The sequence below is a fragment of the Drosophila serrata genome, unplaced genomic scaffold (assembly GCF_035046125.1).
Source record: "Drosophila serrata isolate PLE 108 unplaced genomic scaffold, ASM3504612v1 contig_36, whole genome shotgun sequence".
Lineage (NCBI taxonomy): Eukaryota > Metazoa > Arthropoda > Insecta > Diptera > Drosophilidae > Drosophila > Drosophila serrata.
Window position 1 is genome coordinate 356,822 of NW_028256934.1, and position 13,553 is coordinate 370,374.

A 13,553-nucleotide genomic window follows, 5' to 3' on the forward strand; every position below is an offset into this window, starting at 1 on the left:
GAGGATTGCGGAGCAGTGCGTGTCATAGCCGGTGGCCATTGTGCCTCTGCCACAGGTCTGGGAACGAGGTCAGCTGTGTGAGCGCTGAATCGCAGTTTTTTTTTTTTTTTTTTTTGGCACCTGCCACCACCGGCCGATGGAGTGCTTGCCACTAGCCCCGGAGCTGAGCCAACGCTGGGAAATTGGCCAGCCGGCGGAAGGGTCTCTCCATAGTTAAGCACTGACAAAAAATAATATATGTTTAACCAAGTATAGAATAAGGATATACAGGAATTAATGAAAAAAGGTGTTTTGAAGTATGTTTTTGAACTGAAAGTAAGGTGATTTCATATTTATAGAGTATTCTATGGCATTTCCAGAGAAGATTATAGGTTAAATTTGACCACAAAATAGATTCTAGTAAGATTTACATATAAATAAATATAATAAAAGCAATTTGATTCCATTTTCTATCTACCAATATAAATAAAATTTTCTAGCATCTGGCACCTTTTTTTTCTAGTTTTAAAACCCCAATTTCTATAGAGCCCCCATAAATACAGTTTGCATTTCTCATTCCCTTTCAAAAAGTTGAATTTTTGAGGCAACCAATTCCGTATAATCTTGTTTTGTTGCCTGCAATGTACAATTAAAATGTATAGCTTAAACTTAAACCCCTTTTGAGGAAGATTTCAAGCCCCCAGGGTACGTTTTGTTTCTCACTCTGCACCTATATATATAATATATATTAAATCAAGGCGGCACTGTATTTTCTCTCTATGGTATAAAAGTGTTTAAATTATTTAGAAGCTCTTGGAGACGCCTACAACATTTGACACGCAGCCCAAACCTCAAGCAACCATCAACCATCAACCGGCAGCAGCAGCAGGTGCTCCTTGAGTATCCACTAAACCCTATCCTATATGTTTCTTTTCCGTTCATAGAGAACAGCCAGAGAACCGGCGCGAACTTCTTCAGCTGATTAATTAAACAATACACGAACTTAAGCAGCGGCCGTCCTGTTTGGGTAGCGACTCAACTCAGTCCAGCCGGCAATGCCTTGGGGTCTGGCTCCGAATTAAAAGGCAGCTCTACCATATAAGAAGGATCTGCGAATCGGGATCGAATTATAATACCCTTTTTAGCCATGCCGTACAATCTGTGGCTGCGACGACGCCTCCAGCTGTTGGCCTCGTTGCTCTTTTGCGGATTACTTGGCTATCTCACATCGGAGGCGGTGGCCAAGCCCACGCTTTCCTTTAGCCTGCCGCAGGGCCTCCAGGGATTCCCCTCATTCCAATCCTTCACCCAACAGATCATCGAGCAGCGCAGCGTGCGCCAGATGAAGAAGTACAGGTGAGTCGAGTGTCTCTTCTCCTCGCCCCCCCTTGATTAGCATTCAAAGCGGCATTGATTGTGCGGAGGATTTTCACTCAAAGCCATTGCCATGGGTGTCACGTAGCCCGTCCCACATGGAACATGCCTCACTCTCTCTTCTAAATTATTATATATATGTATATTTAACCTTTGTCTTTGTTGTTTTTTTGTGACAGCGGAAAGCGGGTGAGCAACGACTCGCTCATTATGATATACTATCACGATCAGACCATAGCCGTTACGGAGCTGGGGCCACAGAAGCTGCTCCTAGGGTGCGAGCTCATCGAAATCTAGTGAGTACCCATGTCCACTAAATAGGTATACATATATAGTTATATAGTTATATATATATCACTAAATAGATATATATTATATATATTTTGTATATAATATAATCATGCGTAGTGCCAAGGCTTGCCGGAAATAGAGGGCCACAGACATTCATTCAAATGCATTTGTTATGAATACCGAATAGCTAATAGACAAATACAATATTTTGCACACTTTTTTAACATTTAAATTTAAATGTAAGTAAGGAAACTAACTTGGAGAAGACGAGGCTTATACACTCTTGGAGTTTGCAATTGAATTATAGGATCAAATCGAAAATTGATGAAAACTAAGCATTCTTTGAATCTATATTTTATCTATATCTATATGTACATATATCCGATAAATCAAGGTATTACAAAACTCATAACTCAGCTAAAAAAGCATTAATTTCAATTCGGAAAGCAGTCCAATGTTAGTTTTTATTAGCTTAATAAATCTGCATACTCAATTTAAAATTTAAAAAAATTTAAAATTTTGCCAATTTTTGACGATCTAACTAACCCTTTTTTGTAAAAAAAAAAAAGTTGAAAATTTTTGAAAATTTTTTTCCTGGCAGAAACAGCTAGAAAGATTCGCCTGTTGATGCTGATCAAGAATATATATGATTTATAGGGTCGGAAATGACTCCTTCATATCATTAAAGCTTAAGACTACAATTATAATACCCTGAAAGGCTATAATAAGAAAAGAAAGCTAACTGCGGCACGCTTAAATTTTTAAACCCTAGCATTGTCCAATTGGATCTTTAAAAATCAATAAATGTTGCTAACCAGAAAATAAGAACTAAGAGAAGATAAACACAACATTTATACACAAGATAATAATTCGATTTTGATTAAATTTAAACCGTTATTTTAAAATCCTGTAAAATATTTATATCTTAAATTATAAAACCCTGCAACAGTATAATTTAACTAGTAATAGTAATTTTTAGTACTATATAAGTTAAGTTTCATTAAGGTTCCCTTGCATTTCTTCCCATTTACCAATTCCCAACAAAAGAAAAAGGTAAACAAAGGCAGCAGCTTCCAAATGCCAAAAATTCGCAGCGCCAAGAGAGGATCGTACTCTTTAAGCGCCTCTCTCGCTCTTAGATTTCACTTTCCATGCTAAGGGCAAATAAATAAGGGCAGAGGAGGAAAGAAATACACACGTGCAAAAGCAGGAAAGCCAAAGGAGAAGGGAAAGAAGAAAAAAGTTTTGTCTCACTCACCCGCATACATTCGTTGCTGCTGCTGCCGATCCTAACGGTGAATTTGCTGCGGATCCTAACGGCGAATTGGCTGATGGAGACACACACACACACACACACACACAAGGAAAAAAGCAAAAGTAAAAGCCTTCTTATTGGACATTTGTTACACTTGCACATTAAAAAAAGAACAAAAAAAGTTAACTAGCCTTAGAAAACGCACTTCTTTTGGCTATGCACGTACACATGCATACATACATATGCATACATATTTGTGTATACGTGGTTTGGCTAGCTGAAAAAAAATGCACGACGTTGGCCCGGCTTGGGACTCCTTTGAGTCCCAGCTTCGCTTGCACTTTTCACTGCCGGGACTCGACGATTTTCCACACTTTCCACACTTGCCACTGGGTTTCCCGCACTTTTACCACCTGCCACTGACTTTCCGCCGTAGTTTTCCACGTAATTTGAGGTTTTTATCCGCAGCGATCAACCTGCTCAGCTAATTTTTCGTTTATTATGTCTTTGCCGTGTTCTTTTCGCGCGCGTTTTTTCGTCTGTTATGAATTTATTTTGTTCTTTTCAATGGCCGCCGTGAGAGTCGCTGCGCCGTATTGGAAGGCGGTAAGAGAACGAGAAGAGCGAGGCAAAAGAGCGGAAACGGCGATTTCGTTAATATCAGCTCGCCTCTTTCTTATTGGAAGGGTTGATTACTCCCAGTTTCGACCAGTTAGTAATTATTTTGCTAATTAGAACTACTACAAAATAATAAATTCAAGGAAACTAACTGGGATTATCGCAAATATCAAGCGTTTTTAGGGGTATTCTAATTTTAGTCAGAGTTTTGTAATTATGTGAAGCAGTCATTTCCGACCTTATGGCTATGAGCAGAATGAAACTATAAGCAATATTCAACTATGATCAGTAAGTATGTATGATCAGTTACTAACTTTGAACACTAGTAAACAATGACTTGCAACTTTTGTAACACAACACATATCTGATACGTGGCCGGCAGCAGTCACTTCGTTCCGGGGAGGTGAGAACTAGTTGGGAATCATAAGCACAGATGTGCAAGATTTGTTTTGGAAAAAATTTAAAAGCATTTGAATAAAACTATGGTGTTATTTATCTATATAATTTTAGCACTTTATAAATCGGATCATGGGGAATCGGTGGACTATATGTATACATATATATAGCTGCCACAGGACCGATCGGAATATTAAAAAATAAAACAATAATTATAATTTTTCCAGTTTTCGACAGATTTTTATCAAATTTGATATATAGCAATGATATATTAATCTAGAATTTTGGACTACTATATCATATAGCTCCCATACAAACGATCGTTAAAAATAGACCAAAATGCAAAACGGTGAATAAAAAATAAGCAGGCATTACTTTATTGTTTTTTAACATAAATATATATCATTTATATTGTATTAATTACAAGTGATCGAATTTCAATCTATAAATACTGCAACGGTCTATATAAACTTTGACTTCACGAAGTTAGTTTTAATTCTTGTTCATTAAAGTATATAAGTCGAAAAAGACCAGATCGTATGACTATATCATATAGCTTCCTTGGGAGCATTTTTAATATATTTTTTCCGTATTTTGCTCTCACCCTCAGCAACGAGAAGGAGGGCAAGATGCTCCTGGACGGCCTGTCGCACTATAATCGCCCCTTGGAGATCAAATTCGACGAGATGCTGAAGCTAATGGACCAGTGCGAGCATGTGGACAAGCTGAGCTTTGCCACCCGGCACAAGGCCTCCAAGCTGGAGGGCGGCGGAGAGCGGAGCAGCAGCAGCAGTGGCAGCGATTCCTCCTCGACGGCGGTGAGCCTAAAGTTTGGTGCCAATATCCTTCCACGCAGTCCCATCTCTCTGCTCAGCGGGATAATACCAGGTGAGCCGAGTCAGGATCACTATAGATGAACCTTTAGTGCTGACTCTCCTTTAATTTCCTCCCTTCCTTAACAGGCACAAAGTGGTGCGGCACTGGTGACATTGCCAATACATACAGCGATCTGGGCAGTGAGATGGCCATGGATCGATGCTGTCGCCAGCATGATTTGTGTCCTGTGAAGATCCGGGCCTATCAGCACAAATACGAACTGGAGAACGATTCCCTGTACACCAAGTGAGTGCTCATGTTAATAAACTTTGTTCTTTTTAATGATATAATGTTATACTTACAGATCACACTGCATTTGCGATGACATGCTCTTCTCCTGCTTGAAGATGACCAATACCTCGGCCTCGCAGCTAATGGGCTCCATTTATTTCAACCTGGTGCAGGTTCCCTGTTTGGATGGACGCAGCAATACATACAAGTTCCGGGCAGCCAAGGAGGGTTTCTAGGGGGATGACATCGATGCGGTGTTTCTGAGGGGTTTAATGTACAGGAGGGAAGGTGATGAGATTGAGATGTAAAATGGATGTAAAGCGAGGGTGGGGAAATCAATGTATTTATTTGTTTTTACAAACGATATGACGCCCGATTTTTATTTTTCAAATATTCTGTTGGGTTTTACAGTTTAGCGTTACGGTTTATCTAGATAAGTATATATATATATTGTATAAAGTAGAATTGCAATCTTTGTTATACAAATACGAATATAAATATTAATATACATATATAAAAATTGGGTTAGTCGTCTTTAATCGTCAACAGTTACAAAAAAAAGAAGATAAAATTGGGACACGGACACGGACACAGATTTGTTGTCATTTCGAATTAAATTTTGTCTTTTTTTTCACACAAAAAAAATTAACTACAATGCTTAAATATAAAAAACTAAACGCTGTCTCCCCCATCGCCGCCACACTTAACAAAACGACGTGTGCCTTAGATTCGTAATTTTAGATTCATAATTCACTGTGAATTTTTTGATTTTTGCTGTTTGATGGCGCCGTACACTGACTAGGAGAGTCTATTCTGTCTTTCCACATTCACTTCGCTTCGCTTCGTTGTCTAGGTATTTGGAAGGGTCCTCGCCGCGCCAGGACACTTAAGGACACTCCGTCCGAGACCTTTTAAAAAATGCTAGCCACATTCGGACCCGGCTGCGAGTTGGTGGGTGTCGGCTGTGTGGGTCGATCAATGTCCTGGTAGCTCCTCTGCTGGCTGGTGGGGAACACGGAGCCCGTTTGCAGGGTTCCACCGCGTGTATTGAATTCCCGGTAGAGCAAAGCCACGCTCACTGGTCTCAGGATCAGGTTAATAATGCTAAATGCAATGGCCCAGCCGTCTATAAATGGAGAGAACATATATCAACATTAATTAATCTCATAGGATATCACACAGTATCTATCTCTGGCGGTAGTTTGGGGAGAGAGATGAAACACTACTTACTCATGCCATGGAAATAAACAATAATGTTGACGAGATCAAAGAAAATGCTAGAAGCGTTGATGACAAGCGCCTGGAAAGATACGAGGAGAGATGACACGAGATGAGTGTGTGAAATCAAGGGAAATGTCACGTGGAATTGGTTAAGGCTTGGGTTGAAACACTTACTAAGCTAATTTAAAAATCAGAAATAATATCGTGTATCTATTTCCTCAAGATTTTTTCTTAATTATTTCTCAAAGCATATTTTTGTGCCTGAGGAAATGGTTTTTAAAAAGCACCTACTTCCGCCTATTTACAAAGATCAAGTGGCTATATAATCTACACCTTTTACCCATATAAAATTAACGTTGTAAATTATTGTACATAAGCCAATAAGTAAAAAAAAAATAAGTAACTCTGAACTGTAAGTATCTATGACCAATAAGTAACTTTGATCAGTAAGTATCAATTGCCAATAAGTAACTATGACCAGTAAGTATCTATGAACATTAAGTAACTATGACCAGTAAGTATCTATGACCAGTAAGTATGTTGAACAGTAACTAACTTTGAACACTTGTAAACAATGACTTGCAACTTTTGTAACACAACACATATCTGATACGTGGCCGGCAGCAGTCACTTCGTTCCGGGGAGGTGAGAACTAGTTGGGAATCATAAGCACAGATGTGCGAGATTTGATTTGGAATAAATTTAAGAGCATTTGGATAAAACTATGGTGTTATTCTTCTATATAATTTTAGTACTATATAAATCGGATCATAGGGAATCGGTGGACTATATATATACATATATATAGCTGCCATAGGAACGATCGGAAAATGATAAGAAAAAAAATAACTATGAGCAGCAATTAACTATGAGCAGCAAGTAGCTATGCGCAGTAACTAATTCAGATCAGTAAGTATCTATGACCAATAAGTAACTATGATCAGTTAGTATCAATTAACATTAAGTAACTATGACCAGTAAGTAGCTATGAGCACTAAGTATCTATGACCAGTAAGTAAGTATAATCACTAAGTACCTATGACCAGTAAGTATCTATGAACGTTAAGTAACTATGACCAGTAAGTAAGTATAATCACTATATGACCTACCTATGACCAGTAAGTATCCATGATCAGTTACTAACTTTGAACACTTGTAAACAATGACTTGCAACTTTTGTAACACAACACATATCTGATACGTGGCCGGCAGCAGTCACTTCGTTCCGGGGAGGTGAGAACTAGTTGGGAATCATAAGCACAGATGTGCGAGATTTGATTTGGAATAAATTTAAGAGCATTTGGATAAAACTATGGTGTTATTCTTCTATATAATTTTAGTACTATATAAATCGGATCATAGGGAATCGGTGGACTATATATATACATATATATAGCTGCCATAGGAACGATCGGAAAATGATAAGAAAAAAAATAACTATGAGCAGCAATTAACTATGAGCAGCAAGTAGCTATGCGCAGTAACTAATTCAGATCAGTAAGTATCTATGACCAATAAGTAACTATGATCAGTTAGTATCAATTAACATTAAGTAACTATGACCAGTAAGTAGCTATGAGCACTAAGTATCTATGACCAGTAAGTAAGTATAATCACTAAGTACCTATGACCAGTAAGTATCTATGAACGTTAAGTAACTATGACCAGTAAGTAAGTATAATCACTATATGACCTACCTATGACCAGTAAGTATCCATGATCAGTTACTAACTTTGAACACTTGTAAACAATGACTTGCAACTTTTTAAACACAACACATATCTGATACGTGGAAGGCAGCAGTCACTTCGTTCCGGGGATGTGAGAACAAGTTGGGAATCATAAAAACCCATGTGTGAGATTTCTTTTGGAACAAATTTAAGAGCATTTGGATAAAACTATGGTGTTATTCTTCTATATAATTTTAGTACTATATAAATCGGATCATAGGGAATCGGTGGACTATATATATACATATATATAGCTGCCATAGGAACGATCGGAAAATGATAAGAAAAAAAATAACTATGAGCAGCAATTAACTATGAGCAGCAAGTAGCTATGCGCAGTAACTAATTCAGATCAGTAAGTATCTATGACCAATAAGTAACTATGATCAGTTAGTATCAATTAACATTAAGTAACTATGACCAGTAAGTAGCTATGAGCACTAAGTATCTATGACCAGTAAGTAAGTATAATCACTAAGTACCTATGACCAGTAAGTATCTATGAACGTTAAGTAACTATGACCAGTAAGTAAGTATAATCACTATATGACCTACCATGACCAGTAAGTATCCATGATCAGTTACTAACTTTGAACACTTGTAAACAATGACTTGCAACTTTTTAAACACAACACATATCTGATACGTGGAAGGCAGCAGTCACTTCGTTCCGGGGATGTGAGAACAAGTTGGGAATCATAAAAACCCATGTGTGAGATTTCTTTTGGAACAAATTTAAGAGCATTTGAATGGAACGATGCAGTTATTCTTCTATATAATTTTAGTACTATATAAATCAGATCATGGGGAATCGGTGGACTATATATATACACATATATAGCTGTCATAGGAACGATAGGAAAATGTTAAGAAAAAAAATAACTATGAGCAGCAAGTAACTCTGAGCAGTAAGTATCAATGACCAGTAAGTACCTATGATCAGTAAGTATCAATTAACATTAAGTAACTATGACCAGTAAGTAGCTATGATCACTAGGTATCTATGACCAGTAAGTAAGTATAATCACTAAGCACCTATGACCAGTAAGTATCTATGAACGTTAAGTAACTATGACCAGTAAGTAAGTATGACCAGTAAGTCAGTATGACCACTAAGTACCTATGCCCAGTGGGTATGTATGATCAGTTACTAACTTTGAACTCTAGTTAACAATGACTTGCAACTTTTTAAACACAACACATATCTGATACGTGGCCGGCAGCAGTCACTTCGTTCCGGGGAGGTGAGAACTAGTTGGGAATCATAAGCACAGATGTGCGAGATTTGATTTGGAACAAATTTAAGAGCATTTGAATGAAACTATGGAGTTATTCTTCTATATAATTTTAATACTATATAAATCGGATCATGGGGAATCTGTGGACTATATATATACATATATATAGCTGCCATAGGAACGATCGGAAAATGATAAGAAAAAAAATAACTATGAGCAGCAAGTAGCTATGCGCAGTAACTAATTCAGATCAGTAAGTATCTATGACCAATAAGTAACTATGATCAGTAAGTATCAATTAACATTAAGTAACTATGACCAGTAAGTAGCTATGAGCACTAAGTATCTATGACCAGTAAGTAAGTATAATCACTAAGTACCTATGACCAGTAAGTATCTATGAACGTTAAGTAACTATGACCAGTAAGTAAGTATAATCACTATATGACCTACCTATGACCAGTAAGTATCCATGATCAGTTACTAACTTTGAACACTAGTAAACAATGACTTGCAACTTTTGTAACACAACACATATCTGAGACGTGGCCGGTAGAAGACACTTCGTTCCGGGGAGGTGAGAACTAGTTGGGAATCATAAGCACAGATGTGCGAGATTTAATTTGGAACAAATTCAAGAGCATTTGAATGAAACTATGGTGTTATTCTTCTATATAATTTTAGTACTATATAAATCGGATCATGGGGAATCGGTGGACTATATATATACATATATATAGCTGCCATAGGACCGATCGGAAAATGTTAAAAAACAAAAATTATAACTTTTCCAGTTTTCAACAGATTTTCATCAAATTTGATATATAGCAATTATATATAAATCTAGAGTTTTGTGTAAAATCGGAAATGAAAGCATATATATATATATAATATATATGATTCCTTCACATCGTTACAAGCTTCTGACTAAAATGATATCATTTTTGAGTAATTTTTATCTATATTTATTATTCCATTCCAACGCACAAGTACGCCAAAAATGCATTAATTTTAATTCGGAAAGCGGTTCTAAGTTAGTTTTTTTTAGGGTTAATAAATCTGCATACTCTAATTAAAATTTCAAAAATTCAAATTTTTATAAATTTTTTACAATTTTAACGATGTAACCCCTTATAAAATTTCGAAAAAATGTACAAAAATTTACTTTCTTTCCTGCATGCCTAGAAAGATTCGCCTGTTTGTCCTGATCAAGAATATATATGATTTATAGGGTCGACTCCTTCATCGCTTTTTAAGCATCTGACTAAAATTATAATACCCTGCAAGGGTAAAAAAAAAGCTGTTAAATAATTATTTAAAGATCTTGTCACTTAACCTTGGATATGCAGCTGTTTCTTGCCCTAGTTTAATTTTCTAATTATTATTAGTATTCCGCTTAAGTGCTTTCAAAAAAGTAGTAAACAATCACTATTTAATAAAAAAAAACCCTTACTTTAACCCACAAAAACACATGTCGAAATTCCAATGGTTGCCTCTGTTCCCTTCTGCCCTTTTGCAAAATCATTAACCCACTTCAACTTGGCTTGAAAACAACAATTTCGCTCGAGTATTTAACTGTTCGGGGAAACTCCCTCAAAGTTTGTAAGAAACAAAAACACAATTTACATATATTTCTTTTAATTAAATAAATAATGTTCATTGATTTTTTGAATTGTACTTTTCCAGCCAGTCGTTTGGGGGTAATGAACGCCATGACTGGCCAGGATTTGACATCGCGTCGAGTTGAAATGGAACCGTGGAGGAGTTTGATTAAAAGGCGTTGCTAATGGCTTTCGAGGAAGCAAACAAACCGACCAAGTTTGGAAGTCCAACCAGGTGGCGAGTCCTCCTCCTGTCCGAATGGGAATTGGGAATGGAATCGTAATTTACACTGCTCAAAATGGAGCCTCTCTGACCCAAAAAAAAAAAAAAATGGCAATCGCGTGCCATGTCCTTGGGGCGGAAAAATGGGAAAAAAAATGAGGCGGTTGTGAAGTTTTCAAACGGTGGGCTGTGGTCACTTTTTCGGCCGCCCTAAGGTCATAGTTGAGAGCCAAGCCATTTACCGTCTTTACTTACTCTAACTCATCTATTAATACACGCATATACCAAAGCCACACGCAATCCTAGAGCCCAAAAGCTTAAACAAGGACCTCAATGTGAAGGTAGTTATGTAGCCTCAAATCTACACAGCGCAAAAAGAGGGGTTCCTTTAGCTCAAATAGGTTTAAAATTAATATAAAAATTAGTAAGACCATATTTGGCGCTTAGAATTTACAAATTTCAACCTTGTGAATACTAATAAGACCCTCTGACACATCTGATTTTGCTTTTTTAATTCAAAAAAATTGAAATAAGGGATTCAAAAATATCCTTAACATTTTTAACTTTTAATTTACTGACCAATATATACATATACTATATACCATACTATTCTCTCAGTGCATTTGCCAAAATATCAGCTTTCATTAGCATACCACCACGCGTTTGGACTTGGACTTTTTGGATTGTGATTTGGTTCCGTTTATTTTATTCGTATTTTTATTTGTTTTTATATTATTATTTTTTTTGGCCAGGCTACACGACGCAATGCTATGTTATGCCTGTTATGGCCAAGTTAACCCATAAGCGAGTAAATTGATTGGTCATAACTCCTCATCGTTAGCTCAACTTTTGCCATTATAATGTTTAAAGAGTACTCGTAGAGTAACTAGCGTTTTTTCTCAGTTTAACTAGGGCCCCTTAATAAATCTTATTAAGAAAGAGTGAACTACTTAGTCAGTGGATAACACATTATCTTATCGGCCACAAAAAAAAAGAAAGCAAATAAAGAAGACTTTTGTGAGCCCCTATAAAATATTGGCTCCCTTAAGATATAGGCTCTATCTCAATTCCTATCTGTTTTTTTTTTGGTTTTTTGTTCTTTTGTTTTTAAGCTGTCTTTTAAATAGTCTTTAATATCTTAAATAACTTTGGATAATCTTCTCTATAAGTAAGAAGCCCATATTGTCTAGTAAATCAAACATTCGAATAAAAATAAAACCTTTATGTAATCAACAAATAAAGAATGGCATTGCCTTAGTTTGTATTCTCAACAGAAGGTAATTAATTCGAACGATTAATTGGTATGTCTGTAATGCATTGCATCAGTGAATCAATCAAGCAAATCACACGCTCGTCATTCTTTCAATACCAAAAACTATATATATTTTTTGTTAGTGAGAGCATTTTGTTATTTATATTTTCGCCTGTATATGTTAATTGTTGAGGAACAAACTGTGAGCTAGCATTCGCAACCGGTTTGTGGTGTGACTTGTCTTTGAATTTGATTAAAAACAAAAACTAAAGCTCAAAATTCGCCAGGCAAGTGCCAGTCTATTGTCGAATATTATAAACAAATTAAATGTGAGATTTTCTTTCACTCTGATGGTTTTTTTCCCTCTTATCAACTCGGCGGAGCTATCAACAATGCAATGTGAGTTGTGAGTCACAGCAAAGGCTAAATCGCCATAATAAGAGTTAATTGTGTGTGACACTCATCTTTACACTACCCGGCGATTCTATTTTTAATAATATTTAATAAGAATTGAATGTTTGTTACAAATAAATAATGTGATTAAGATTTATCATCAACAAAACATATAAATGTAGGTTTTTTGCAGCTTAGCTTCAAATCAAAGGGGTTAAAAGGGACTCTTAATAAAAAAGTTAAATAGATTTACTATTATAATTCTTCCTTCGACTCACCGTTTGCACCGCCTCGATGGAGTCCTTGCTGTGCATCGTCCAGAACATGGCAATCAGGAAGAGAAAGTTGTAGAACTGAAACGAACCATGGTCCCAGCTCCCCAGCATGGCATTCGAGATGAAGAAAAAGTGCACAAAGGCCACCAGCTGGAAAATATGAAGGAAAATGTGGCAAAAAACGCATCTCTGGTTAGCTTGGTTAATAATAAGCGGCTTAGTGCCAAGTGAAGCCCCACGAAGTTGGCCACCGCCAGCCGCCGCCTGTCCGTGTATCGGCTGTCATGTGCGGTTAACTTGGCTAACTTGGCGGCTAACTTGGGGCGCTAATCAGCCATATAGCAATAGCAACAAACGGCCATTAACCCATGGAGGCCCAACAAGTGAGAGTACAAATGGGTTCACAATAATAGCAATTTATAATTTGGTCATAGATTTTAAGAGAAGAGATACATATATTCAAACCAGCTCTAAGGCGTTTTACTCAAAGACCGGTTAGGAAATTGACGCTAACTTTAAATTATATCTATATATAAGATTGTTTTGATTGAACTTCAAATAGTTTTTCATATTAATAACAAGGGAATTTAATTTTAAGTG

General features: G+C 36.7%; 2 protein-coding genes and 1 pseudogene across 4 annotated transcripts in view; 1 reads left to right on the forward strand and 2 right to left on the reverse strand.

Moving 5' to 3' along the window:
- LOC110187077 (protein sidekick pseudogene) overlaps positions 1 to 3,839 on the reverse strand; it is a 77,039-nt pseudogene extending 73,200 nt beyond the window's left edge. Inside the window, exon 1 of one of the 2 annotated variants that reach the window (XR_015272171.1) lies at positions 2,903 to 3,839. The product of XR_015272171.1 is annotated as a protein sidekick pseudogene, transcript variant X2 (transcript). The remainder of the gene's footprint in view (positions 1 to 2,902) is intronic. The other variant, XR_015272170.1, reaches the window with a different exon arrangement.
- On the forward strand, positions 1 to 5,540 carry LOC110187112 (uncharacterized). The gene is made up of 5 exons (XM_086834884.1): positions 1 to 1,335; positions 1,533 to 1,649; positions 4,524 to 4,801; positions 4,876 to 5,035; positions 5,094 to 5,540. The coding sequence occupies exons 1-5, from the start codon at positions 1,127 to 1,129 to the stop codon at positions 5,254 to 5,256; spliced, it is 927 nt and encodes a 308-aa protein (XP_086691010.1). The 5' UTR covers positions 1 to 1,126; the 3' UTR covers positions 5,257 to 5,540.
- Positions 5,364 to 13,553, reverse strand: part of LOC110187111 (type-1 angiotensin II receptor-associated protein) — a 9,261-nt gene continuing 1,071 nt past the window's right edge. Inside the window, exons 2-4 of the mRNA XM_020956521.2 lie at positions 12,957 to 13,103; positions 6,251 to 6,320; positions 5,364 to 6,146 (exon numbers count right to left, since the gene is read on the reverse strand). Coding sequence (XP_020812180.1) covers positions 5,932 to 6,146; positions 6,251 to 6,320; positions 12,957 to 13,103 — 432 coding nt within the window. The 3' untranslated portion in view covers positions 5,364 to 5,931. The remainder of the gene's footprint in view (positions 6,147 to 6,250; positions 6,321 to 12,956; positions 13,104 to 13,553) is intronic.

Coding starts and splice junctions, on each gene's coding strand:
- LOC110187112 (XM_086834884.1), top strand. CDS start 1,127: ATGCCGTACAATCTGTGGCTGCGACGACGCCTCCAGCTGTTGGCCTCG. Junction 4,802..4,875: donor GCTCAGCGGGATAATACCAG/GTGAGCCGAGTC, acceptor CTTCCTTAACAG/GCACAAAGTGGTGCGGCACT. Junction 5,036..5,093: donor AACGATTCCCTGTACACCAA/GTGAGTGCTCAT, acceptor TTATACTTACAG/ATCACACTGCATTTGCGATG.